At 46.1% G+C, this 25,550-nt stretch overlaps 1 protein-coding gene across 13 annotated transcripts in view; it reads right to left on the reverse strand.

Annotated features, from left to right (window-relative positions):
* LOC147031675 (uncharacterized) overlaps positions 1-25,550 on the reverse strand; it is a 232,541-nt gene that overhangs the window by 68,558 nt on the left and 138,433 nt on the right. For 11 of the 13 annotated variants that reach the window (XM_085851877.1, XM_085851934.1, XM_085851887.1 and 8 more), the window contains 2 exons: positions 10,085-11,026; positions 9,757-9,918 (listed from right to left, as the gene is read on the reverse strand). The exons of 1 other annotated variant lie outside the window; for it this stretch is intronic. In XM_085851877.1, coding sequence (XP_085708003.1) covers positions 9,757-9,918; positions 10,085-11,026 — 1,104 coding nt within the window. The remainder of the gene's footprint in view (positions 1-9,756; positions 9,919-10,084; positions 11,027-25,550) is intronic. One more of the 13 variants, XM_085851941.1, reaches the window with a different exon arrangement.

The following is a 25,550-nucleotide window of genomic DNA, read 5'->3' on the forward strand; positions in this document are numbered from 1 at the left end:
TGGAAGCACCAAGGACTTTAAGATTCGGACTTTCGGCCTCCTACAGAGGGTAGCAACAGCACTGCACTCAATGATCCAGTGAATCCTTGACTCCCCAGGCCCGACCTAGACATCTATCGACCTCTGGCTCCCACCATGCAGAGACATGATTATCACTGGCAAGGTAAGTGAATCTCTGTGACATCAACATCCTCAACACAAACAAGTACAGACAAGATAGCAGCATCCAAGATGTCAATGAAAGCCTGGATCTTAGTTTTGACCCAGGAAACTTATAATCCAAGTGGCTCAGACTCCTCATTCAGCACCAGGAGGGCCCCCATAAGGAGATCCAACGTCTCCGCAAAGATGACTGCATCATCTGTGAAATCAAGGTCAGACATATTGACATTCCCAAATGATGTACCGCAGCTTGATCTCTCCGACATCCTCCCCAGAATCCAATCCATACAAGCGCTGAAAAGTATGGGGGCCAGTACACACCCCATGATGAACTCCAGTAACAACTGGAAATAAGTCGGAGATGGAACCAGCACACCTCACAGCACTCTCAGTAACAGAGTATAGTTCAGACATCTGATTGATCAGTTTTGGTGGCACCCCACGAAGACGGAGAATCCTCCAGAGAGCATCCCGATTCAGTGAATCAAACGCTTTGTGGAAACTAACCTAGGCTGCGAGCAGCCCCTGCCAAAACTCTCGTCTCAGTTTGGTGATTTTTTGTTTGTTTTTGTATACCTTGGCGAGGCTCATATGAGAGCTAACACACAACGCACAGCAAGGGGGGAAGGTGACAAGAGGGGCGGGAGTGGGAAGGACAAAACAGTGGGGAACAGAGACATTAGGAGATCTGTGGAAGGGAAGGGGATGGGGCGGGGAACATGGGGTATACAAGATGGACATTACAGAGACTTTCAGGAAGGAAAGCAGGGAATTTGAAAGAGGTGGGTTTGGGGTGGATTAACGGAGGTAGAAAAGATCGAAGATTTGGATAGGGGACGATAAGAGGTGGTGGTGAACAGCTGTTTTGAAGGCCTGGAGGGAAGAATGGGATTGAACAGAGTGAGGGAGTTAATTCCAAAGGTGGGAAAAAAGAGGAATGAAAAAGTGAAGGTGAGCAGTGATTCGGGATTTTGGTAGTTTTACCAGAAGGAGGTTGTTGGCAGACCTTGAGCACCCCGCGGAAATATGGTGGAGACAAATTGCAGACAGTGCAGGGAGGGCGAGACCGGAGAGGAGACAGTAGAAGACAGAAAGACCACCGACCTGCCTGTGGTGAGAGAGTGAGAAGCCCAAAGACTCAGCCTCATCGCGGGAGATGCCAATGATCCGAAATGCCTTTGTTTCCACAGCGTGAAGCCGAGAAAGGTGGGAGGCAGGAGCACCATCCCAGAGGGGAGAGCAGTACTCCATCAGGCTGAGGACAAAAGCTTTGTATGTGGTCAGGAGCTCAGGTGGGCCGAGGAAGGACTTTGCACGATGGAGGATTCCCAGTTGGCGACTGGCTTTGGAGGCCAGGTTGGAAATGTGGCTTTCCTAGGAAAGCTCATGGCAGATAGTGATACCCAGAAGCTTGAAAGAAAGGACTTCTTCCAGAGGATTGTTGGGAAAGTGGATGGGGGGTTTTCTAAACGGTCCTTTCGGAGAGACATAGTGAGTGTGAGATTTGTCCAGATTGAAAGACATGTTCCACATGTTGGACCAGTTTGTGATTTTACCCAGATCTGCAGTGAGCGAAGAAGCTGCTGCTTGCCGGTCTGAGGAATGACAGATGGTACGGCAGAGGGTGGAGTCATCAGCAAACAGAAAAAGAGGATTTTCCAGAGTTGGAGAGATCATTGATGAAAATCAGAAAAAGAAAAGGGCCCAGAACACTGCCTTGAGGAACTCCAGCCTGGACAGGAAAAGGGGATGAAAGAACTCCATTTAGGGCCACACGGTGACTGCAACAGGAGAGGAAGTCTGCGAGCCATGAGTGGAGACGGCCTTGGATACCATAGGAAGAGTTTGGTGAGCAGGGCCGGGTGCCAGACCGTGTCAAAAGCACGCGATATGTCTAGGGATGTGGTTCTGATTTCATGTCTGGCATTGAGGACCTCCATCCATTGTTGGGAAAGCAGAAGCAGCATATCCAGGGTAGAGTGACCTGGTCTGAAACCAAATTGATGATCGGAAATCAAGCCATTGGAGAAGAGGAAGGATTTAATGTCTGAAGCGATGATGGATTCCATAACCTTGTTGGTGATTGGGAGAAGGCTGAATGGTCTGCAGTTGCAGGGATCTGTTTTTGCACCTTTTTATGCAGGGCAGTAATGTTTGCTGATTTCCAAGCAGATGGCAGATGACCTTGAGCCAATGAGAGGGTGAATAGGACAGAGAGGATGAGCAAGAGCAGAGGAGTAGGTTTTTCGGACACGTGGGCTGATGCCGTCTGGACCAGTTGCAGAATCTGAGTCGAGGTTTTCAGCAAGCTCTCCACTTTGTCAGAAGAAAAGGACACAGAGTCCAGGGATAGTTGGGTGTAACTGGGTAAGGTGGGTACAGAAAGCAATGGGTTTCGGACACAAGATGTCAATGCAAACACCAAGTTTAGGCATTCAGCCTTTTTACGTGCGGTATCAGCAGTGCGACCATTTTAGGTAAGGGAGAGGATGGAAGCATGGAGGGGGAACATACACCAAAAACAGATTTGATAAGATGCTACCAGGATTTGGAGGAGGGAGAGAGGCTTGAGAGTTCAGACTTGAGCTGAGAAAGATGTTGTTTTCTGGCTCTCCTGAGAGTTGATGCACTCTTGTTTCGAGCTTTATTGAAGGAACTGAGTTTACCCTCAGCTGGGTTTGCTATCCATGAGGCAAAGGAAAGTTGTTTCAGGCCAGCTGCCTCGCCACAAGCTTCAATGAACCAATGGCGGGAGGAAGGCGAGGACAACTAAAGACGAGAGGGGATAAATCTGTGCATGAGAGAGAGCAAGTTACTTTGAAAGAATTCCCAGGATGAGTTGATGTTGGCGAAAGTAGCAATGGGAGACCAGTCTAGAAGTTTGATGGCTGCTTGGAGACCCTGCCAGTCAGCTTGAGTGAAATGCCAGACTCGACGGCGGTGAGGTGGTTCTCTGATAACAGCCAGAGAGATGTCCACTTTGACAAGGACGTGGTCAGAAGAACCGATTGGAGCGGAGGAAGAGCAGCAGATATTTTCAGGGAAATTTGTCAAAATCAGATCCAGAAGAGATGGAGTACCATTGGTTGAGATCCGGGTAGGGAAGTTGACCAATTGAGTCAGTCCCAATGAGTCGCAGAAAGCTTTTGCTGAAGTGCCATGACAGGTGAGAGAGGTACCCACACCTAGCCAACTGGCATGATGACAATTGAAGTCAGCACATGTGAGGAAGAGAGAGTTTGGATGAGAAGATAGAAGTTGGTCCATGTTTTCGGATAGTGAAGTGTAAATAGAGTCATCACTGTTTGGTGGACGGTACAGTACACATATAAACATGAGGTTGGAGTGCAGGGGAAGCTGTAGCCAGAGGTATTCCTGGGGGTGTGAGGGAGTGAGGGCAGTGCATGGAGAGTGAGGAATACAATCTTTGATGAAGAGAGCAACTCCTCCACCAAGATGAGGATCAGGTCTGTCATACCGGAGGAGGGAGTAACCAGGGAGAGATACTTGGGAGTCAGAGACATCTTGAGGGAGGAAAGTTTCTGTTTGGCAGTTTATGTCTGGTTTGTCTGTGGCAACCTGTATGGAAAGATCTGCAAGGTTTGAGCAAAAGCCCCGGATATTTGAGGTCCACACTGTTAATGAAGAGGGAGGGGAGGAGGCTTTGGGTGCTGGGGATGGAAGGGGAGGGGAAGGGTCAGACAAGGGAGGAGGGCGGGGGGGAGGTAAGGAGAGTTGTTGAAAGAGTGTGGGGGATTGCAGAATAATTAGGGGATGGAGCCGGATGAGGAGGAGAAAAGGCTCTGTGGTGCTGGGGGAGAGGGGGTCAAGAGAGGGGGCAGAAGGCAGTTGAGGATTTGAGGAGGTGGAGTGATGAGATGAAGGTGAGAGTGCAGGGGAAGGAGGCAGCTTTGTGGATGTGAGGGGGGGGCAACTTTGAGAAGGGTGAGTGAGGGGGTGAATGGTGGGAGAAGGGTGAGTGGGGAGAGTTAAGGGAGAAAGGTGAGGGGGCAGTTTTTCAGAAAGGTGAGAGGGAAGCTTGGAGGAGAACAGTGTGATGGTTGCCTTGAGAGGGAGGGGTGAGAGGGGTGAGTTGGCACTGAAGTTGGAAAAAAAGAATGGTTGATGTAAAGAATGATCCAAAGAGCAAGAATACGGTCAATCGTTGAGCTCTTTGGTGTAAATCCCGACTGCGATGGGCGCTGATGCTCAAGCAGATGGTGGTAAAACCTATCAAGAATTATCCAAGCAAAGACCTTGCCCGGCAGTGAGAGCAGTGTCACTCCTTGCAAGTCGGCATATGCAGTTCCGGGAATCACCCTTCCCTTTCCAGAGAGGGACATCAAGGCCCCTCCTCCAGTCAGTTGGGATGATGCCTGTGCTCAAAACAGAGCACAAAACTGCATGCAACGACACGAGTGCAGCATTTCCACCTGCCTTGAGAAGTTCAGCATGGATGCCACAGATCCCAGAAGCTTTACCCCAATTAGGCTGGAGCACCACAGGCTGCGTTTCCACAAATGAAGGCAGTTCACAGTTGATTGGAGGGTCATCATTAGGGATAGTTACACTCCTGACATCCAACACAACAGCTGTTGGGTCAGCCTGGTACAGCCGCTCAAAGTAACCCGCCCAGCGGGCCTTCACTTCGGACTCCTCTATCAAGAGCCCACCACCCTCTGCTCTCACTGCAGTACACCGAGGGATGGGTTTGGAGGGACGCAATGCGTGAATCCCTCTGTAACCAGGATGAGAATCACATGACCACAGGTGATGCTCTTGCTCTCACAGATTCCTTGCACGTAGGCCTCTGTCTGCCTTCAGTGCACGTACAGTTTTACGTCTCAGCAACCTGAACAGCTCAGCTCTGCTGTCAAGCCAAGCACTACAACTCTTGTCAATGATATCTAGTGTCCCTTGGGAGAGAAAGTTCTTGTTGACCTGACAATGGGTTCCAAGGTATCCACTGGCAACATCAAGGATGGTAGTCTTGAAGGCACTCCACAATTCTTCAGGATTCCTCGAACACCCAGATCCCCAAAATCACAACTCAGCCTCTTCGCAAACTCCTCAACTACCCCCTCACCCTTGAGCCTGCCAACATCCAGCCTTGGCTGGGATGGTACCATTCTCCTGGATTTGAGCTGAAACTTCAGAGTTGCTCAACAGGTCTGTGGTCGGTCGACCCTGCAGTTCTGACGCATCCTCCAGCGACCATCAACGAGAACATTGTTAATTTCCTCTGTCACACCACCAGCGTTGGAATACCAAGTCCAGCGATAGGGTTGTGGGCACTGAAACCATAATCCAGCCATCCTAAGTCCATGACTTCTTGCAAACTCAAGGAACGAAGTGATATTCTGGTTCACAGATCCAGACCCATGGGGACCAACCATGTTTTTAATCCTGCTGGGTATCCATATGCATACACCCTCCTCACCAGGAAACTTTTTTCCTGGGGGAGACTGTTTAGTCACCAACAACCCGACCATGAAGCATCTTTATTAGTGCCAGTCTTATAAACATCCTCATTAGTGCCAGTCAATGCAATGAAATCCCCCAAGACGAAAAAAGTATCTCGCTTGTAGCACTGATCAACCACAGCCTCGAGTGTGGCATAAGATGCCTGCTTTACAGTGAGATCACTCGCCTCTATCGGAGCATATACAGAAACCAGGGAAATGACACCCAAGGAATCACGAATCCTGTCATTATCTGCTCATTGACTGGTGTTACCTCAATTATCATGGGAGTCAGCTTATTGGACACAGCTGCAGCAACTCTTTGGGCATGGTAACCATCAGAGCGACCAGACCAGTGGTACATGTAATCACCAGCCATAATCTCACCACTGTCCAGTCTCTGAACCTCAGAGAGTGCTGCAATACCGATGTTCAAACACTGGAGTCAGAGGATAGCAGAGACAGGACATTCCAGGCACCCACCCGAAGGGACAGCCTCAGGTTAACCCGCTATCTGTTGGACGACATCTCAGCACCACCCCAACACACACCACCGCAACCCAACCCAGGAAGGTTACCCTGTGCTTTTCCTCCGATCATCCAACAATGGGGGTTCCAAAAGCTTTGCCCAAATTCCATCATTTGGTGAGCTGCCCTGTGAAGGGTAACTGCACAGGAGGTATTCCCATGAAGTAGGTTTTCAGTTTTATTTGCGTTTTGCAGAATTACGTGTTTTACGGTGGCCGGGTAGCTGGCTTGAGATCTTAGAGACCAGAGTTTGAGGCCCTTCCGACCATCGAATTAACACCAGGTGGGGTTGACTCTGTCTGTCATCCTTCCAAGGTCCCCAAAATGAGTGCCAGCTTGCTGGTATCCTGTGTTGGAGTGGTGACCCATCCAGGATTGTGCCCAATAGTCAAGGAGACTGCTTAAGCAGCACCAACGCTCTGCACAGACTATGGTCCAAATGGATGGATGAATGGAGTGCAAATCCTGCCACCATTCTTCTTGAAAAAAGTCACCCAACTGCAGGAGGATATCCACACAGTTGGGCACCAGATATGGATGGTCGTTGGCTCATAAGGAGGTCCTCCTCCATTTGACAGGTTTTCTTTTTAATCCTGCTGGGTGTCCATATGCATTCACCCTTCTCACCAGGAAACTTTTTTCCTGGGAGAGACTGTTTAGTCACCAACAACCTGACCATGAAACAGGTTAAGACAGGTTTACATGGTACCTGGAGCAAATCATCGATCTTATCTTGCCTGACCTGACAATGTCAGTCCTATAAGAAAGGACTGATATTGATCATATACCAAGGAAGGATTTGCTGAAAGAATAGATTGTGAGGAGGAAAAAAAAAATCCATCTCCCAATGGAGCTTCATGGGGATGCCAAATACAGTTACAAAGAGTAGCACGAAGGATCTAAATGAAAGCAAAACAAGTCGAACATCAATGTAATTAACAAAGCAAAATTGTAATTTGACCAAGGTACCAGCTCAAATGCATACTCTTATGAAAAATAACATTATATATTTAATATTCACATTGCCCCCTGAGTTTCTGCCGATGTGACACAACTCCAGCATGTTCAGTAAGTAGCGCGGTCTCAGTTTTCATCACTTCAATATATGGGCGCCTCCCTCGACTCAAGTGCAAACTCTTGTGAAAAATAACATTACAAGCCAGTAGGCGGACATGGGTAGTCGATCAAGTCGAATTTAGTCGTTTTTCAGCCGTTACTAGCCAACAAAAGTGTCCATAGCAACGGTTCTTTCTCACACATAACTAGGACATACCATGAACCTACCATACGAGTTTCATGTATATCTGACTCATAGTCTCTGAGATATAACGAACTTCGTTTTTCATTGTTTTTGACCAGGGTTCATTCAAAGTCTATCTTCTCCGACAGTTTTCATAGGATCCGGCTGGAAATTTTTGACAATATGGCTGAATGTACTACCCACAGTCGCTCATGGCCCGATTTTTGATTTTCGAAAAAATTAATTTTTGAGATTTTTTTGAAAATTTCAAAGGTCCGTTGCTAAGAAACGGATGGGTCCATAGCAACGGTTCTCATTTGCACACAACTCGGTCATGGTATGAACCTACCAACCAAGTTTCATCGAAATCGCCATTGCATTAACGGAGCACTGGATCGAACAGACATACATACAGACAGAGAAACAGACAAACATATCGACAGAAATACTGATAATAAGGGTAGACTAGATTGACTACCCAATATATTGTCGTGTCCGGGATGGGTTAAGACCGACCTGGACGGATAGCCGAACAGTTCTCCCTTGAAGGAGAACACCAGATCCTTGGAGATTATAGCACGCGCGGGACAGGGGCAGCAAGCACGTACCAGAGGCGCTCACCAGGACGGAGGACAAGGGTTTATACTCAAACCCACAACGAATAGACAGACAAGCAATCTTAATAAACATGGGTTTAATGAACATAAATCAAGTATTCATAAGAGGAATACATCAAAGCATAATAATTAAAATAAATCAAAGTGTAATAATGAAAATAAATCAAAGCATGAAGTAATTTATAGCCTAAAGTTGAGGCGCCTCTACACACAGTTACAAAAACGGACAAGGGAAAAAGATAAAACAAAATAAAAATTCCTCCTTTATTCTGGTACTTAGCTTCGTCCACAGACTTAGCTTCGTCCAGAGATGATCCATTTTTGACCTGGCATTGTTGAATCCGCGTCGTCGCTGCGCGGGAAACCACACGGGAAAATGGCACCAAGCCGCTCTATGGGCAGGAAATGTACGTGAGGTATTCGTGTTGCGGTATTCAACGCCAGGGTTCAGAAACCATGGTGCAGCTTCTTTTCACAAAAGAATATGCTGACCGCTCCTCTCTTGCAACAGGTCCGTTCACCACGATCGCCCACCTTCCTCATTGACCATACGACGAGACAATTTCTTAAGCCCCATGATAAGGCCATGAAGCATGCTCTTCTTCCCTCCTCAGAAACGTACACGCTTCATGACTCAGCAGAACAGTCAATGGCTCACGTTTTGCTCCAGCACGCGAACAAATTCGCCTCAGCACCAACATGAGAATCATGCAGCCTTCTTCACCGTGTCGAGGGGAAGCCAGCGAGCCACATCCTTTTTCCTCCAATCATGTACCTCACACAATTCTCCTCTCCCCCGAACCTTCTGACCTCACGCCCATCCATCATCCACCCCAGGGGCGTGGTTTGCTAGTCGTCATTCCTGGAGGCGAGGTTTTTACCTGTTTGGAACATTCGGCTCGGTCGTTGTTGTTTTAAGGACGCGATTCCTTTTTAATCGCTGGTCTTGTAAATGCAAAAACATAGGAAAAGGTCACAGGAGGCAATCACATACCGAGAGAAATCATCCTTAAACCCTACCTAATGAACACAGCACCGGTGACATGTAACAACTTAAGCTGATGGTTTCCCTACTTCAATTACATCACGATGTCTCCTACTCGTCCACAGACCATGCTACTCTCTCCAATCCTACCTTTACTATGAAGTTCCTCCATCTACCCCACAAAAATAATATTTAATATTCACATTGCATCAATCAAACTGCCTTAAATGCCCTCTCTAAAGTATAATGATGACCAAAATGTGCAGGATGCAACAACAGGCAGAGGTCAACATTCCAGTTTAAGTCGTTTCAAAGATCAAAGTCAACAGTTCACTGCCAAAGGGCAAGCACACGATGAACTATGCTACCCTTTAAAAATGATGAATGACAAAAAGTGGAAAGTTGTAAATTCAACTTTGGTTTAAATCAACAGTATAAAGCATTTGGATTCTTGTCTTTGAGAAACCAAAATGGTTTTGGAAGAATAATCATGTAACTCATCACATTCAGAGGGGGTTTTGTGAGATATATCTCACCTAATTTGATCCAAATAAAAACCTTCTTTGTGATTGACTGTTAATGTCCTCGGGGTAACTTCTGTTAATGTCCTAGGGACACCAAAGTGTTACCTCGGAAAGGGCAGTACTGTCAAGAAACCTAGCACTTAATGTAAAACATAGCTAGGCTCTTTTAATGTAAAACAAAAACAAAAAAATAGGCTCTTTTTTGTCAATACAGGATATTTTCGTGATCGCTCCTGACCTCATGTGCACTCTCTTCCATGTGCAGCTGCACCTCAACAATGCGCTCCCTGAGTTTCTGGAGACGTGCCACAACTCTAGCATGTTCAGTAAGTAGCTCGGTCTCAGTTTTCATTTCTTCAACATATGGGCACCTCCCTTGACTCACACCTTCCAGCAAGCTCTGCAAAATAATGATACAGTTCGAGAATGCTTGCCTTCAGCTTCCCCTGCTGCCAGCTTTAGTTTACACGTTGCAGTTACTTTCTTGTCAAATACCCATTAAATTACTACGAACAGCTTCACAGAGAATGGAATATTTATCAACAGTTTTAACTTAATATGCTCACCTCATTCGGGCCACTTTCTATGAGGCTGGACTCCTCACTCTTGTGCAACTCTTCCTTGCCATGTGCACCTGTGGCCTCAGCGACCATGGCCTCCATGATGGTGGCCTCATCCATGCTGGCCTCAGCGCCAGTGGTCTCAGCGCCAGTGGTCTCAGGGCCAGTGGTCTCAGGGCCAGTGGTCTCAGGGCCAGTGGTCGCAGCGACCCCGGCCTCAGCGACCCCGCCCTCAGCGACCCCGGCCTCAGCGACCCCAGCCTCAGCGACCCCAGCCTCAACAACCGTGGCCTCAACGACCCCGGCCTCAACGACCCCGGCCTCAACGACCGTGGCCTCAACGACCGTGGCCTCAACGACCGTGGCCTCAACGACCCCGGCCTCAACGACCCCGGCCTCAACGACCCCGGCCTCAACGACCCCGGCCTCAACGACCCCGGCCTCAACGACCCCGGCCTCAACGACCCCGGCCTCAACGACCCCGGCCTCAACGACCCCGGCCTCAGCGACCACTGTGTCCAATGTTCTGAGTTCTTCCTTGTTATTAGTTTCATAAACCTCATTATTTCCATTCCCAACTTCAATGGCATCATTAGTCTCAATTTTTTCATTATCAGCCTCACAGACACTGGAATCAGCAAAATTATTCTCAAGCCTTTTACTCCTCACCTCTTTGCTCTCTGTTCTATGAAAGCTTTTATCCTTCTTTTCTTCACTTTCTGGCAAACCCAGTTGACTACTGACCATGATCTCCTTTTCCATAGGGATCAAGCCTTGTCCTCCCTCGTTGTCTTGACTTCTCACGTTGTTCGTGTTCTGATCATAATGTACCGGTGAGCCAAAATTCTCCCCAGGTCCATGAACACTTTCAGTTACGTCAAATTTCTTAATTTCAACTCCTTGCAACCCAGCGCAGAAATTCAAAATGGCTTCTAGTCGCTGGCGTTCCTACAGTGCAGAAATAAAATTGGTTGGAAATGTAATGGAAAAATCAGTGAAGAATACAATTCAATGACAAGCTATGTGAGGAGTTCAAGCTTTCATAAACATCAAAACTTGTCAAACTTCCAGCCAATAGGTGATATTTCAAATTATGCCACAATTACATGATAATGCAATGCTGTGCAAATCAATGATTCAAGTTTGCAAAACAGCCACAGCTCTCATCACATTAACCAATTACAATCAGTCATCTATAATTTAAAGTCGCCGGATTTCTCTGTCCCTGTGTCTGTCATACTATTTTTACTGGGACGTCATTATGGAGTTAGGTATAGCGCTAACCTAGGCCTCTATGGACGTGCACGTCATCCCCGTGTCCAGCACTCGACCCGTCCCATTGCTTCGCTAACAGCAGTGAAAACCCATATATCTGACTCTATCTGACGTATGTAGGTGATGGGCTGAATGCTAGATGCTAGGCATCTGGATGACGGATTTAGTAAGATGGCAGTGAGGTAAGATGGCATTACATCTGGGACGTCATTATGGCATACGTGTAGTACTAGGCTAGGTCCTTACGATGGTGTATTATTTTCATGACCCAATGAGAATTGCATTTTGCAACTTGAAAAAAAAAAAACCCCATGTAATGTTTGTTTGATCCCTGGGAAAATAAAACAAATTCATGAAATTGTTATTTAGTGAATAAGTGTGCACACTACTAAAATTAATGCTGGATTGTTAGTACTAAACAAAATGTTTCTCAAATCACACTAAAACATGGAATTTGGGGTCTGTCTGTCTGTCTAAACCGCAATACATTCGGTTGTTACTTATCCAATCTCAACCAAACTTGACAGGAGGACGAAGGGTCACATGACTGAGGTTGTAGTGATTTAATCCCCCCCCCTCCCCAAGGGGGTTTCCTGCCTTGAGGAAAATCAGTATTAAGGTGTTCATCGATGTCAAGATAGCTTATCGTGGCGTTTTTCCAAGGTCTCCTCTCATAACAAAAGTAATAACATGAATGACAATAATAATATAATATTAATGATATTACAAAATTATATTAATACTAATAATACCCCCTCTCCCCACGGGTCCCCCCCCCCCTTGGACAAACGCCGTGTTAACGTGTATCGATATCTTATTGTGGCATTTGATGGGGCACCCTTACCTGAGGTATAAAGTAAATATTATAAACCACAAACACGTATGATTATATTTTTAAACAGTCGCTACTGCTGTTTCACACTAAACTGAAAGAGAGGAAACCTGACATTCTTTAGGCATTATATACTCGTGGCTGAGAGCCGAGATCTACTGTATTATATATATACCCCAGAGGATAATAACATGACCCTTCTTGCTGCTCCCGAATGGAGTGGGTGAACTCGTCATTTTTTTTTTTTAAACAAAAAATTGCAAATATTGACCGTCAATAAACTGTTTTACTGTACTGTAACATATATAATTTATGTTGTTCAACTACCGTCAGCAAAGCGACGGGTTCAATGCCGGTAAACGCTGTTTTCACACACACAACTCCAGCCTGTGATTCAACCAGGCCGACATGCACTTGAACACACACATAGTTACTCAATTCGTTGATCTGCTGGGCACAGGTAGATTGGCAAATGCACAGCTGGTCGAATATTCAAGAGAAGCAGTTGGTTAACGTAGTGGCCAAATAAAAGTCACGTGCCTCAGCACAGTCATTGGGCTGAGCACACAACAAATGCCATAATCTCCCTCAACCCACATGATCGCTTCTCCTCGTAGCAGCTGTAAAGCTCTGCCTGTACAAAGCCCCAGGCTCCCACACCCAGATATGTTTGACTTTCCTTTCCAAGGACACAGAGCTTGCCTGGCAAATAGTTACCTCTGACTAAATAACGCAAAGTCATCAATCAGCTAAGCCGATGAAGAGACAAATGGAAATGGTGAATCATACAAAAACTCAACGATGAAACAAAGAAGTCAACACAAGGCAGAGCAGGACATATCTAAGTTAGAAGCAAATGTGGAAAAATACGAGGTAGACAAGACAAAGGAGAAGGTTAAAGAGGCACAGATAGAGATACATATACAAAATATTTTTAAAATGAAAAAGAAAACAAACAGAAGCCGATGTACAGAGAGGGAAAAAGAAAAATGTAAAAACTTTCGTTAACGCTCGATTTAATCGAGGCCTATCAAAGATGCCATGTCTGATCAACCTCACCTTCTAGTTCCACTGTGCCTGTCCATGTCTTTCTGTGACAGCAGCTGATCTGTGTCTACGAGGGGTTCGAGTATTTCACTTTGCGTTTTCACTCTCGTCACACCCAACTGCACACCTGGCTAGTCCAAACGCGCAAAACCTACACAAACACCCTCCCTCTGCCCTCCCTCTTTCTTTGCCTCTCTTGTTACATGACTGATCCCACCACCCTCAAGCTATTTACCACATTGCTCCTTACCCTTATTCCTCATACTCATTTATGAATTGCCCCGAATATTTGTACTTTAAACATTTTAAAGAGGAAGCAAATAATAAAAAGAGGAATAGGAAGTGCATATAAAAGAGAAAGAAGAGGAGGAGTAGGCAAAAGAGAAAGAAGAGAAGGAGTAGGTAAAAGAGAAAGAAGAGGAGGACTAGGCAAAAGAGAAAGAAAAGGAGGCAAAAGAGAAAGAAGAAGAGGAGGAGGAAAAAGAGAAGGAAGAAGAACAGGAGGAAAAAGAGAAGGAAGAAGAGGAGGAGGGGCAAAAGAGAAAGAAGAGGAGGAGGAGGAAAAAGAGAAAGAAGAGGAGGCAAAAGAGAAAGAAGAGGAGGAGGAAAAAGAGAAAGAAGAGGTGGAGGAGGAAAAAGAGAAAGAAAAGCAGGAGGAAAAAAGAGAAAGAAGAGGAGGAGGAAAAAAGAGAAAGAAGAGCAGGAGGGGGAAAAAAGAGAAAGAAGAGGAGGAAAAAGAGAAAGAAGAGTCAGAGGGGGAAAAAAAGAGAAAGAACAGGAGGAGGAGCAAAAAAAAAAAAGAGAAAGAAGAGAAGGAGGAAAAAGAGAAAGAAGAGTGGGAGGAAAAAGAGAACGAAGAAGCGAAGGAGGAAAAATAGGAAGAAGAGGCGGAGGAGGAAAAATAGGAAGAAGAGGCGGAGGAGGAAAAAGAAAAACAAGAGGAGGAGGAAAAAGAGAAAAAAGAGGAGGGGGACGAAAAAGAGAAAGAAGAAGAGGAGGAGGGAAAAGAGAAAGAAGAGGAGGAGGAGGCAAAAGAGAAAGAAGATGAGGAGGAAAAAGAAAAGAGGAGGAAAAAAGCAGAAAGAGGTGGAGGAGAAAGGGAAAGAGGTGGAGGAGGCAAAAAAGAAAGAAGAGGAGGAAAAAGAGAAAGAAGAGGAGGAAAAATTACCCCCGGTTGGAGGTGACGGTCATCTCTGAAGCTCTGTAGATGTGGATCTCTGATCGGCTTAGAATGGCATCGATGTTGTCTTCTCTTTTGGTTCAACGTACAGACGAAAGCCCAGGAGTAAAAAGGATAGAAAACCTCAGAAATCATATTACAAATTCGAAAAATATGACCCGACCAGATTCAGTATTGTACCCAACTATCATATCCGTTGGAAATTCCGCCGAGCTCGGATAATAAATGGTGGAGATAATGTTGAAATTAGCTGATTTTTCAACTTTGGAGTGGCCTTGACCTTGACCTTCAATCGTGCCAAAAGTCATACCGTCATGCATCACTCATCGACCCCTACCTAGAGACCAAGTTTCATCAAGATCGGGCGAAATTTTTTTGACCGTATCACAACGACGATTTTCCAACTTTGAAAACATGTGACTCGATAACCAGGACGAATTTTAAAAAAAACCGGCCTGACCAAATATAGATATTATTCCATATTATCAGAATCAGAAGAAATTTCGAAGATCGGATCACAAACGGCGGAGGAGATAGATTTTGAAAATGGGCGATTTCGCAACTTTGGAGTGACCTTGACCTTCATTCGGGTCAAAGGTCATACCGTCGTGCATCCCTCATCAACATCTACCCACATACCAAATATCAAGAAAATCGGAAGAAAAAAAATGGGGACGTACGTACGTACGGACGGACATCGAGACTGGTTTCATGAGGTCATCTCGTTCGAGATGACCAAAAAAGAGAAAGAGGAGGAAGAGGAAAAATAGAAAGGAGGCAAAAGAGAAAGAAGGAAAAAGAGAAAGAAGAGGAGGAAAAAGAAAAAGAGGAGGAGAGGAGGAAAAAGAGAAAGGAGGAGGAGGAAAAAGGAGGAAAAAAAGCATAAAGGGGTGGAGGACAAACACAAAGAAGGAGGAAAAAAAGAAAGGTGGAGGAAAAAGCGAAAGAAGAGGAGGAAAAAAAGAAAGAGGAAAAGGCAAAAAATAAAGAGGAAGAATATAGAAAGAGGAGGAAAAAGAGAAAGAGGAGGAAAAAGAGAGAGGGGAGAGATGACCGGCACATGACCATCAACTCCTCTTCAAATTCATTAACAATGTCAAACCCGTCCATATCAGTACCCTCCCCTTCGCCATCTCCTCCGTGCCCATTTCCTCCAAAACACATTGCTTCTCTGCTGCACTCCTCAGCATTCCCTCCTCCTCCCTTTTCTGCTTGTTCTTCACCCAGCCACCTCCCGTGTTTTCCCCTCACCCAGCCGTCTCCCGTGTTTTCCCCTCACCCAGCCATCTCCCGTGTTTTCCCCTCACCCGGCCCCCTCCCGTGTTTTCCCCTCACCCGGCCGCCTCCCGTGTTTTCCTCTCACCCGGCCCCCTCCCGTGTTTTCCCCTCACCCGGCCACTCCCGTGTTTTCCCCTCACCCGGCCACCTCCCGTGTTTTCCCCTCACCCGGCCACCTCCCGTGTTTTCCCCTCACCCGGCCACCTCCCGTGTTTTCCCCTCACCCAGCCACCTCCCGTGTTTTCCCCTCACCCAGACGCCTCCTGTGTTTTCCCCTCACCCGGCCCCCTCCCATGTTTTCCCCTCACCTGGCCCCCTCCCGTGTTTTCCCCTCACCCAGCTGCCTCCCGTGTTTTCGTCTCATCCGGCCGCCTCCCGTGTTTTCCCCTCACCAGGCCGTCTCCCATGTTTACCACTCACCAGGTCGCCTCCCATTTTCCCCTCACCCAGCTACCTCCCATTTCCCCCTCACCCGGCCCCCTCCCATATTCCCCTCACCCAGCCGTATCCCATTTTCCCCTCATCCACCCACCTCCCATTCCCCCATATCCAGCCGCCTCCCATTTCCCCCTCATCCAGCCGCCTCCCATCTCTCCCTCACCAAGCCGCCTCCCATTTCCCCCCCACCCAGCCGCCTCCCATTTCCCCCTCATCCACCCGCCTCTCATCTCTTCCTCACCAAGCTGCATCCAATTTTCCCCTCACCCAGCCGCCTCCCATTTCCCCCTCATCCAGCCGCTTCCCATATCCTCCTCACTCAGCCGCCTCCCGTGTTTCCCCTCACCCAGCCGCCTTCCATCTCTCCCTCACCCAGCCGCCGCCTCCCATTTCCCCCTCATCCAGCCGCCTCCCATTTCCCCCTCACCCAGCCGCCTCCCATTTTACCCTCACCCGGCCGCCTCCCATTTCCTCCTTACCCAGCCTCCTCCCATCTCTCCCTCACCTTACTCCCTCAAGCCTGGGAATTCTTCCATAGAAACCTGCTCTCTCTCTTTTGCACAGATCCTCCCATCTCATCTTCAGTTCATCATTCCCTTTCACCTCACCAAGATACTGTACACTGAATCCTGCGGGTGAGGCAGTTGCCTTGAAACAACTTTGCTTCTCTTCATGGAAGGCAACACCAACTGAAGGAAACCTCAGATTACTCCACAAAGTCCGCAAAAAGTATGTGTCCACTCTCAGGAAGCCAGAAAACATCTGTCCAACCTCAACAATGAACTTTCAAAATTGTCTCCCTTCCTCGAAAACCTGGTGATACCTTGTCAAGTCTGTCTCTAGAGTATGCTCCCCCTTGATTGACTGGGATTCAGCATCATTATATCAGGAATTTGGTCGATTTCTAAATCGCATTGGATTTGTTTTCAACAGTCCATTGGCTGATCTGCCCGACAAATGCAAGGCAGGCTGGCTTGGAACATGGATCGGAGAACGACGACGAGAGATTTCCAAGACTTTTGAATGGACTGAAGGTGAGAAGGATGACCCCAACAAAGTTCTGGATAAATTTGAATTGTATATTCGTCCCCGAAAAACCAAGCGCATCACGAGGCATCAGCTGTTCAAGAGGAAACAAAGCTCCAAGGAATCGTTTGACAACTTTGTTAAGGACTTGCGTCTCATTCTCTTGGACTGTGAGTATGTGCTGTCTGAAGATGTGCTCGTGGATGCGATTATCCAAGGCGTGCATGAGGAGAAGGTCCAGGAGCGCCTGCGAGACAGAGGTGAAGAACTTCCGCTGGCCAAAGCTCTTCAAGTGGGTCAGCAATATGAGCTTTCAAGGATTCATGTTCGCATTGTCCATGATGAGGACACGAGTGTAGCTGCAGTACACTACAAACAAGCAAGGCCGAAACCACAATTGGACCCAGCACCACAACTGCCATCACATACATCAACCCCGAATCGACCCCAGCGTAAGGACAGCTGCCACTGCTGTGGTAAGGATCCTAACCATGTACGGAATCACGGTGAATGCCCAGCAGTTGGATCCACCTGCTCAAATTGCAAGAAACCGAACCATTGGCTTGCAGCTTGCCGTCAACGTGCCAGCATACATTCAGTTAAAACTCAGTTGGACGGTGCTTGTGCTGATACAACCGAGTACGTGGATGAAACCAATGGGAAAATTATACGGATCAGTGCACTGCAGACAATGGCTGCATCACGAGGTGATAAATGGAGGCAGCCTCTCTTGGTATCAGGAAGGCAAGTGACCTTCATTATTGAAACCGGAGCTCGCTGCAATACAATGACACTATCTGATTATCAGCGTCCCATGCACACTGCCGAAGTCCGTCAATCAGCAAAGGTATTATGTACCTACTTGAATCACAGGCTAAACCCCGAAGCAGCCATGGATCTTCCTTTTCAGTACCGTGCAAGACATTCACCACAACATTTGAAGTGGTCGTGCTCTCACAGGAAAAAAATATCCGGAGATACAGCTGAAGTTCTGAGTCTGATCATCAGACTTGATTCCATTGGAACTGAAGTGAACCCCGGTGACATTCTTACCGAGTTGAAGGAATATCCGGACCAAGTGTGAACTACTGGAACTCTGCCAGACATGTATACAATTAAATTGCAACCTGGTGTGGAGGAGAGAGAACATGCTTCGCAACGACAACCAGCTTCCCTCTTGCCACATATTAAAACCCGACTGGGGGAGATGGAATCCGATGAATACATTGCCAAAGTTAATGAACCAACTGAATGGGTCAGCTGAATGGTGCTATCTCTCAGAAATGACAAACTGATAATTAATCTGTCTTGATCCATCTGATCTGTACAAAGTCATCAAGAGGGAGCACCATCCCGTGCGCATGGTTGAGGAGATCGTTGCAAGTATACCTGATGCCAAGGTGATCTCAGTGCTTGACGCAAAGTCAGGAATCCTACAAATCAAACTGAACGAGGAATCGTCCTATCTGATGTGTTTCAATGCACCATTCGGTAGGTACAGGTGGCTTCGGCTTCCTTTTGGACTGAAATGTGCACCTGAAAATTTTCAGAGGATTATGGACCAGATGATTGAAGGCATAGATGGAGCATTCATGATCATGGATGACATTCTTGTAGCTGGTCCAAACGTGGAGTTGCATGATCAAATTCTGAAAAAGGTTATTGGGAGAGAGAGCAACAAATTACAATCTGAAGTTGAATCTGCAGAAGTGCAAAATCCGCCAGTCACGGGTACAGTACGTAGGACACATCCTGTCTGGCGATGGATTATCACCTGATCCGGCCAAAGTTGAGGCAGTTCATAGTAAGCCGATTCCGACTGATAAGGAAGCTGTGAGGCACTTCATTGGATTCATCACATACCTGTTAAAGTTCATCCCTCGGTTGAGTGATGAGTTAGCTCCACTCCGAGAGCTGCTGAAATCAGACGTTGAATATCAATGACAACCGGCTCAAGCCAGAGCATTTGAGAGACTGAAGGAACTTTGCTGTTCTCCGCCTGTTCTTACGCACTTTGATGTTAACAAACCAGTCAAGATTCCCGGTGATGCTAGCCGAAGTGGACTTGGTGCAGTCCTCTTATAGGACAACCGACCTCTCGCATAAAGTTGCAGGACCCTTACGGAGACGGAGACACAGTATACACAAATAGAGAAGGAGATGCTATCCATAGTTCATGTCTGCAAGAAGTTTCATTGTTATATATTTGGGAAATCAGTCACCGTCTACAATGACCATAAGCCTCTGGAAATGATCGCCAATAAGCCGTTGCTGTCCACACCGATGAGACTGCAGAGCATGCTACTACGATTGCAACGGTATGACCTCAACATTCAGTGCAGAAGAGGGGAGGATATGCAACTTCCAGACACCCTTTCTAGAGCATACCTGCCAGATACTCATTCAGAATTGGACAACTTGGAGCATATTTCAATGCTGGACTTTCTATCCGTCTTTGACAAGAGATATGCGGATCTTCAAAAAGCTACTCAATCAGAACTCCGTCATTTACAGTCCATGATTCTTGATGGATGGCCAGAGGCCACGTGAGATGTATATTCTGTCTTCGACCATACTGGGATTCCTGGAGTGAACATTCAGTTATGGATGGCATCATATACAAAGGCATGCAAATTGTCGTACCACCTTCTCTGAGACTCCGCATGCTGAGCACTGATTCACTAATCGCATCTTGGAATGGTCAAGTGTAAGCAATGAGCAAGGGAGGTTCTATACTGGCCCTCCATGAATGCCGACAGAGAGTAAACTGTTCAGAACTGTTCCAAGTTTGCAGACTATCAAAATTGCCTGCCTGCTGAGCCCCTAAAACCGACTCCTCCACACTGGAATGAAATTGGGACAGACCTGTTCCAGTTTAATGTTAGGACATACCTGATAATGGTTGACTATTACTCCAAATTCATTGAGGTGGATGAAGTGAAGGATTTATGCTGCAGTACAACTCTTGAGCGGCTAAAAGCACAGTTTAGTCGACATGGTCTACCAGAGACTCCACGGAGTGATAATGGGACTATGTACAACTCACAGCTTGTGAGGAAATTTTGCAAAGATCATGGAATCATTCTAAGAACATCTAGTCACGCATATCCACGTTCAAATGGAGAGGTAGAGAGGACTGTACAAACAATAAAACGACTCTGGCGAAAATCTACAGACAAGCACCTGGCCTTGCTGGATTATCGCACAGTGCCACTGGAAAGCATTCATCTATCACCGGCTCTACTGATGGGAAGACGTCCATGGAATACACTTCCCATTGCCCGAGGTCTTCTGGTGCCTATAGCTTATGACCGTGATGCTGTAAAAAAGGCAATTTGACCTGGAAAAGGCAAAACAGAAGTTTTACCATGATCGTCACTCACTCAAAGATCTTCCACCATTACATCAGAATGATGAAGTTAGAATGGAGCCTCCTATGGGTTCCGAAAGGTGGATACCAGCTGTGATTGTGAAGCAGCATTCTGAGCCACATTCATACATTGTTCAGTCTGAGAAACAGCTGACACTTATCACCGTAACCATCGACATTTACATAAGAGCACCAGTGTAGCCAATGAGGGTGTTACTCTCGATTGGTCTTTCGTTGATACTGATAACGCTACCATTGAGGTCCATGATGGCTCAAGCTGTTCGTCAGACATGAAGCCTCCAGCTGGTGACACTGTACCTACTGTAGATCTGGGTGAGCCAGAGAGAGCAGTCACCCCGTCAGTGTCTTCAGCTCACCCAGTTACCCCATGCGTAACTCGTACTCGAAGTGGTCGTATCAGTCATCGACCAAACAGACTTGACTTGTGATGAACTGTAACTGTTACCCTTGTTCAGTTTGGATGTTTCCTTGCACTGAATTGGATTTAATTTGTTGCAAGATAATGTTAATTGAAGTGTTTGATCTGCTGTTTCGTTTTGGGACTGAGTTGGACTTTGGAAGCGATCCATGCTTCCATTTATTTTATGATCTCTGATTCTATTTCTCTTACTGAATTGGTTTGAGTTACGTACAATTTGCTCATGTAATAATAACTTGGTCAATGCTCTTGTCCATCTTGAAGGGAAGATGTATTGTGTGTTTGAAGTGCCTGCAATTCAGAAACAACTTTAGTGTTATTGTTGGCTATCTGAACGGAACGAGAAAAATAGAGGACGCACTTCCGCTGTGGCCTGGATGGCTGACAAGCTGGAGTCTTGCATATGTTACAGAGGGAATAGCCAATCAGCTCTCACCTAATCAATGAAACCCAGGTGGCTCGGATTATATAAACAATTGACACCTCCCACACTCCTCCAGCCGAAGAAGCTGCATAAAGCAACCAAAGAAGACCGACACAAGTTAAGTGCTATGGTGTTTCGAATCCTTCCCAGAGTTCAACAACAATAAAGATGTTCTCACACAGTACACACATGAGAATCCCAATGCTACACACCCCCTCAGCTGCCGCACTGGTTTTATCAAGTCTTGGCGAATCATCAGCGATAGTGCAGACAACAATGCACATCAATGAGGCTCCCAAGCATGTACCACTTTCAAACGTCAAAAACAGTCAATATATAAAGAAAGACCCACCCACATCTCTTACCTGTGAATGGAGGGAACTTTCAGCTGTGGAGGAACTCTGGGAAGGCTTTAAAAGAGCAAAGGGCTTACCTTGGTAGCCTTTGTTTGCTTTATGCAGCTTCTTCGGCTGGAAGAGCATGGGAAGAGTAGATTTACTCAAATGTATAATCCGAGCCACCTGGGTTAAATTGATTCGGTGAGAGATGATTGGTTATTCCATCCATTCACAGATGAGAGACGTGGGTGGGTCTTTCTTTCTCATTTATATACCAACTGCTTTTGACATTCGCATGTGGTACATGCTTGGGAGCCTCATTGATACGCATTTCTCTCTGCGCTGTCGCTGACGATTCACCAATAAGTGATGAAAGTGGTCTGGCAGAGGGGGTGTGCCGCATTGGGATTCTCATATGTATAATATTTGTGAATGTCTTTACAGCTGTGGAGGAGCTCTGGGAAGGGTTTGAAACAGCAAAGGGCTTATCTTTGTTGCCTTTCTTGGTTGCTTTATGCATTCTTCAACTGGAAAAGCATGGGTGGAGTGGCTATGATATATATATATTATATATATATATACATATGCATACACACACACACACACACACACACACACACACACAAACACACACACACACACACACACACACAGACACACACACACACACACACACACACACACACACACACACACACACACACACACACACACACACTCTGGGATATCACATTGCAGACAGGTTTGTTGTCCGTTATCACCACCTCCTTTCTGGTTTGGCATCTTCTGCCCTTTCCATGCTCTGTACTACTCCCTCCATCCCCACCCTTCAAGTTTCTGAAAGGTGTACGTAGTCTGCCAGTAACCCCTTTCCAGTGAAACTCTAAAAATCCAGACTCACTGCTCACCTCCACTCATTCATTCCTTGTTTTGCCCCCACATGTCAACACAACTTCCTCATTTAATTATCTTCAATCTCATTTTCCCTTCAGGGTTTCATGAGAGCTGTTCACCACCATCTCAGGTCATCCCCTTCCACAACCATCATCTTTTATACCCCCCATTCCTAACCCCCCACCCCCACCCCCCACTCAAGCCCACCTTCTTCCAAGTTTCCAGTCTCTCCTTCCACTTCCATGATTGAGAGTTTGCAGCTGCATACATCTTGTTCACCTGCTGTGCCCTCCCCTTACTCTCATTCTTCCTCATGTTCCTTATTTCTCCAAGTCTCCCTCTATTTTGTCCCTCAACCCTGCTGTTGATGTGTTCCTCCTTTCCCCCCTCTTTTTCAACTGTTCTTTTCATTATGTCCTCATCCATTCTGTGTTCTAGCTCCTCTACAATTGTTGACATTGCATATAAAAAAGGACTAGGAGGTAAAAGAGGTCTCTTTATCATCTTTTCTAAAAATACGGAATGGGTTGATGTCCTTCCCTCATAATTTTCACGGGACTCTACCCTCTTTTACAGACTGCTCCAATGAATAAATGAGCTTTTCTACCAAAACGTGCAAAAAAAACCCTGCGAATATGCAAAGCACAGGGACACCAATGTAGAAACAGGTCGCATTTTATCAACCGCAAATACGCCAATTCCGTGGATAGTGGAGTCTGACAGTACGATATTATGATCATTCTACAAAAGACCAGATTACATTCATTTGACATAATGTAAAAACAGATTTTAAAAATCAACAGGTAACAAACACACAAGCGAGCCCCTCGAGGTGCCACCTTCTGGGAACTGACAGGATATCTCAGAAGAAATGAACCCACCTTTGACATTTCTAATGCGATTTTCATAACTGACCCAACAATAAACTGTTACCCTGGTGCTTTGCAGACAGGGTGTTGCAGAAATGACATTGCTGTCGTTAAGATGGCATGTGCAGCTGGGTTTCTAATCCGCCACTATTTGCAGGTGGGCATTAAAGAGCCCCGATGTATTTTGCTGGGACATTGTTTGCCGTCCTTCTGGCAAACTTCCTGCTTTGACTACTGCAATGGTCGAGCAACGTAGCTATCCTCACAAATTGCCCGGTTGACTCGACATATGACCGTGGATAAAAAGCTGCTGCGCTATGCCAATAATTATTAGACGCCAAAGGCAGCCAAGCTCAGTGAGGAGCACCGAGAAGAATGGAGAACTACCACATTCCCAGTTTTCTTTAAGGCCCAGTCACACCTTGACGTTTTAGCCAGGAATGGCAACGTATAAAAATGCACGTAAAACGTTGGCGTACGCTGAAGTTTTGAGGTTTTTAAAAAAAGTTTTGGTCGTATTCATAACGTGTTGGTCATATGCATAACGTATTAGTAACGGGCACAGAACGTTTCGTTGTGTTAAAGATAACTTATACCAACGAATGCTTAGCCTGTTGTTGGCGTTCACAACCTATGCCCAACGATAGTTTAATTTAGTCATAGTGCGCTGCACGTATCGCCGACGAACTCGTGGCGTTCTCTGTTAAAAACCTGCCGCTCGCTGATTTAAATCATAACCACCTGAGAATTGGAAGTGTCAACATCGCAGTCACACCTTGACGATTTAGCCAGCGTATGCAGACCTATGAAAAATGTGTCTAAAACGCTGGGACACGTCAAATACGGTATGGGTAAGTTGTGTATACGTTAGGAGCACGATGAAAAACAATGAAGTACGCTGGCATATTACGTGGTACGTCTAGTACGTCGTGAAATTTCAAGCATGCTGAAAATTTTACGACGTACTCGACGTATGGCTCACAAGTTCCGCATACGCTGGCAAAAGTTCTCGGCACGCTCCGCGATCGTTTACACACGTCGGCCACACGTTACTTGTAAGTTAGTCATAAGTCGAAACACGTCGAGGTAATGTTTAGCATACCCGAAACTTAATTTTTAAACTACAAGTAACGTGCTTTGAACCTATTAGTAGCGTGCTTTGAACCTATGAGTAGCGTGCTTTGAACCTATGTGTAACGTATCTCAAATGCACATTGCCGTATGTAGACGAATTTGATTGACGTCTTCCGGACGACCACAGAACTTACTGAACGTGTTTCTAACTTACAGCTACCGTATAATGGCGTATTGGCAGCGTTTTGGGGAATTGGTATATACAAATGGGCTTCACAAGAGGAACCCATCAGTGTTTCAGACTCCATGTTGAGTAGATGTCAATGTCAGTCGCAGTGGCAGTAGCAGTAGTAGTAGTAGTAGTAGTAGTTCGAGAGAATTTAGTGATGTCGATGTTAGTAGTAGTAGTTCGAGAGAATTCAGTGATGTCGATGTTGGTAGTAGTAGTAGTTTGAGAGAATTTAGTAATGTCAATGTTAGTAGAAGTAGTATTAGTAGTAGAAGTAGTAGTAGTAGTTCGAGAGAATTTAGTGATGTCGATTTTGGTAGTAGTAGTAGTTCGAGAGAATTTAGTTATGTCGATGTTAGTAGTAGTAGTAGTAGTCGTAGTAGTTCGAGAGAATTTAGTGATGTCAATGTTGGTAGTAGTAGTAGTAGTTCGAGAGAATTTAGTGATGTCGATGTTGATAGGAGTAGTAGTAGTAGTAGTAGTAGTAGTAGTAGTAGTAGTAGTAGTAGTAGTAGTAGTAGTAGTAGTAGTAGTAGTAGTAGTAGTGGTAGTAGTAGTAGTGGTAGTAGTACTTTCAAGTAACGTGTTGCAAAGTGTGAACAACGTTCGTGTAGCGTGCTTACAAAACGTTACTCATAGGTTAGAAATAAGTTTCGGGTACGCTAAACATTACCTCGACATGTTTCGACTTATGAGTAACTTACAAGTAACGTGTTTCAACGTGTGTCAACGATCGCATAACGTGCCTACAACTTATGG

The sequence above is a fragment of the Eptatretus burgeri genome, chromosome 2, assembly GCF_056783735.1.
Source record: "Eptatretus burgeri isolate ZD-2024b chromosome 2, Ebu_testis_v1, whole genome shotgun sequence".
NCBI classification, from domain to species: domain Eukaryota; kingdom Metazoa; phylum Chordata; class Myxini; order Myxiniformes; family Myxinidae; genus Eptatretus; species Eptatretus burgeri.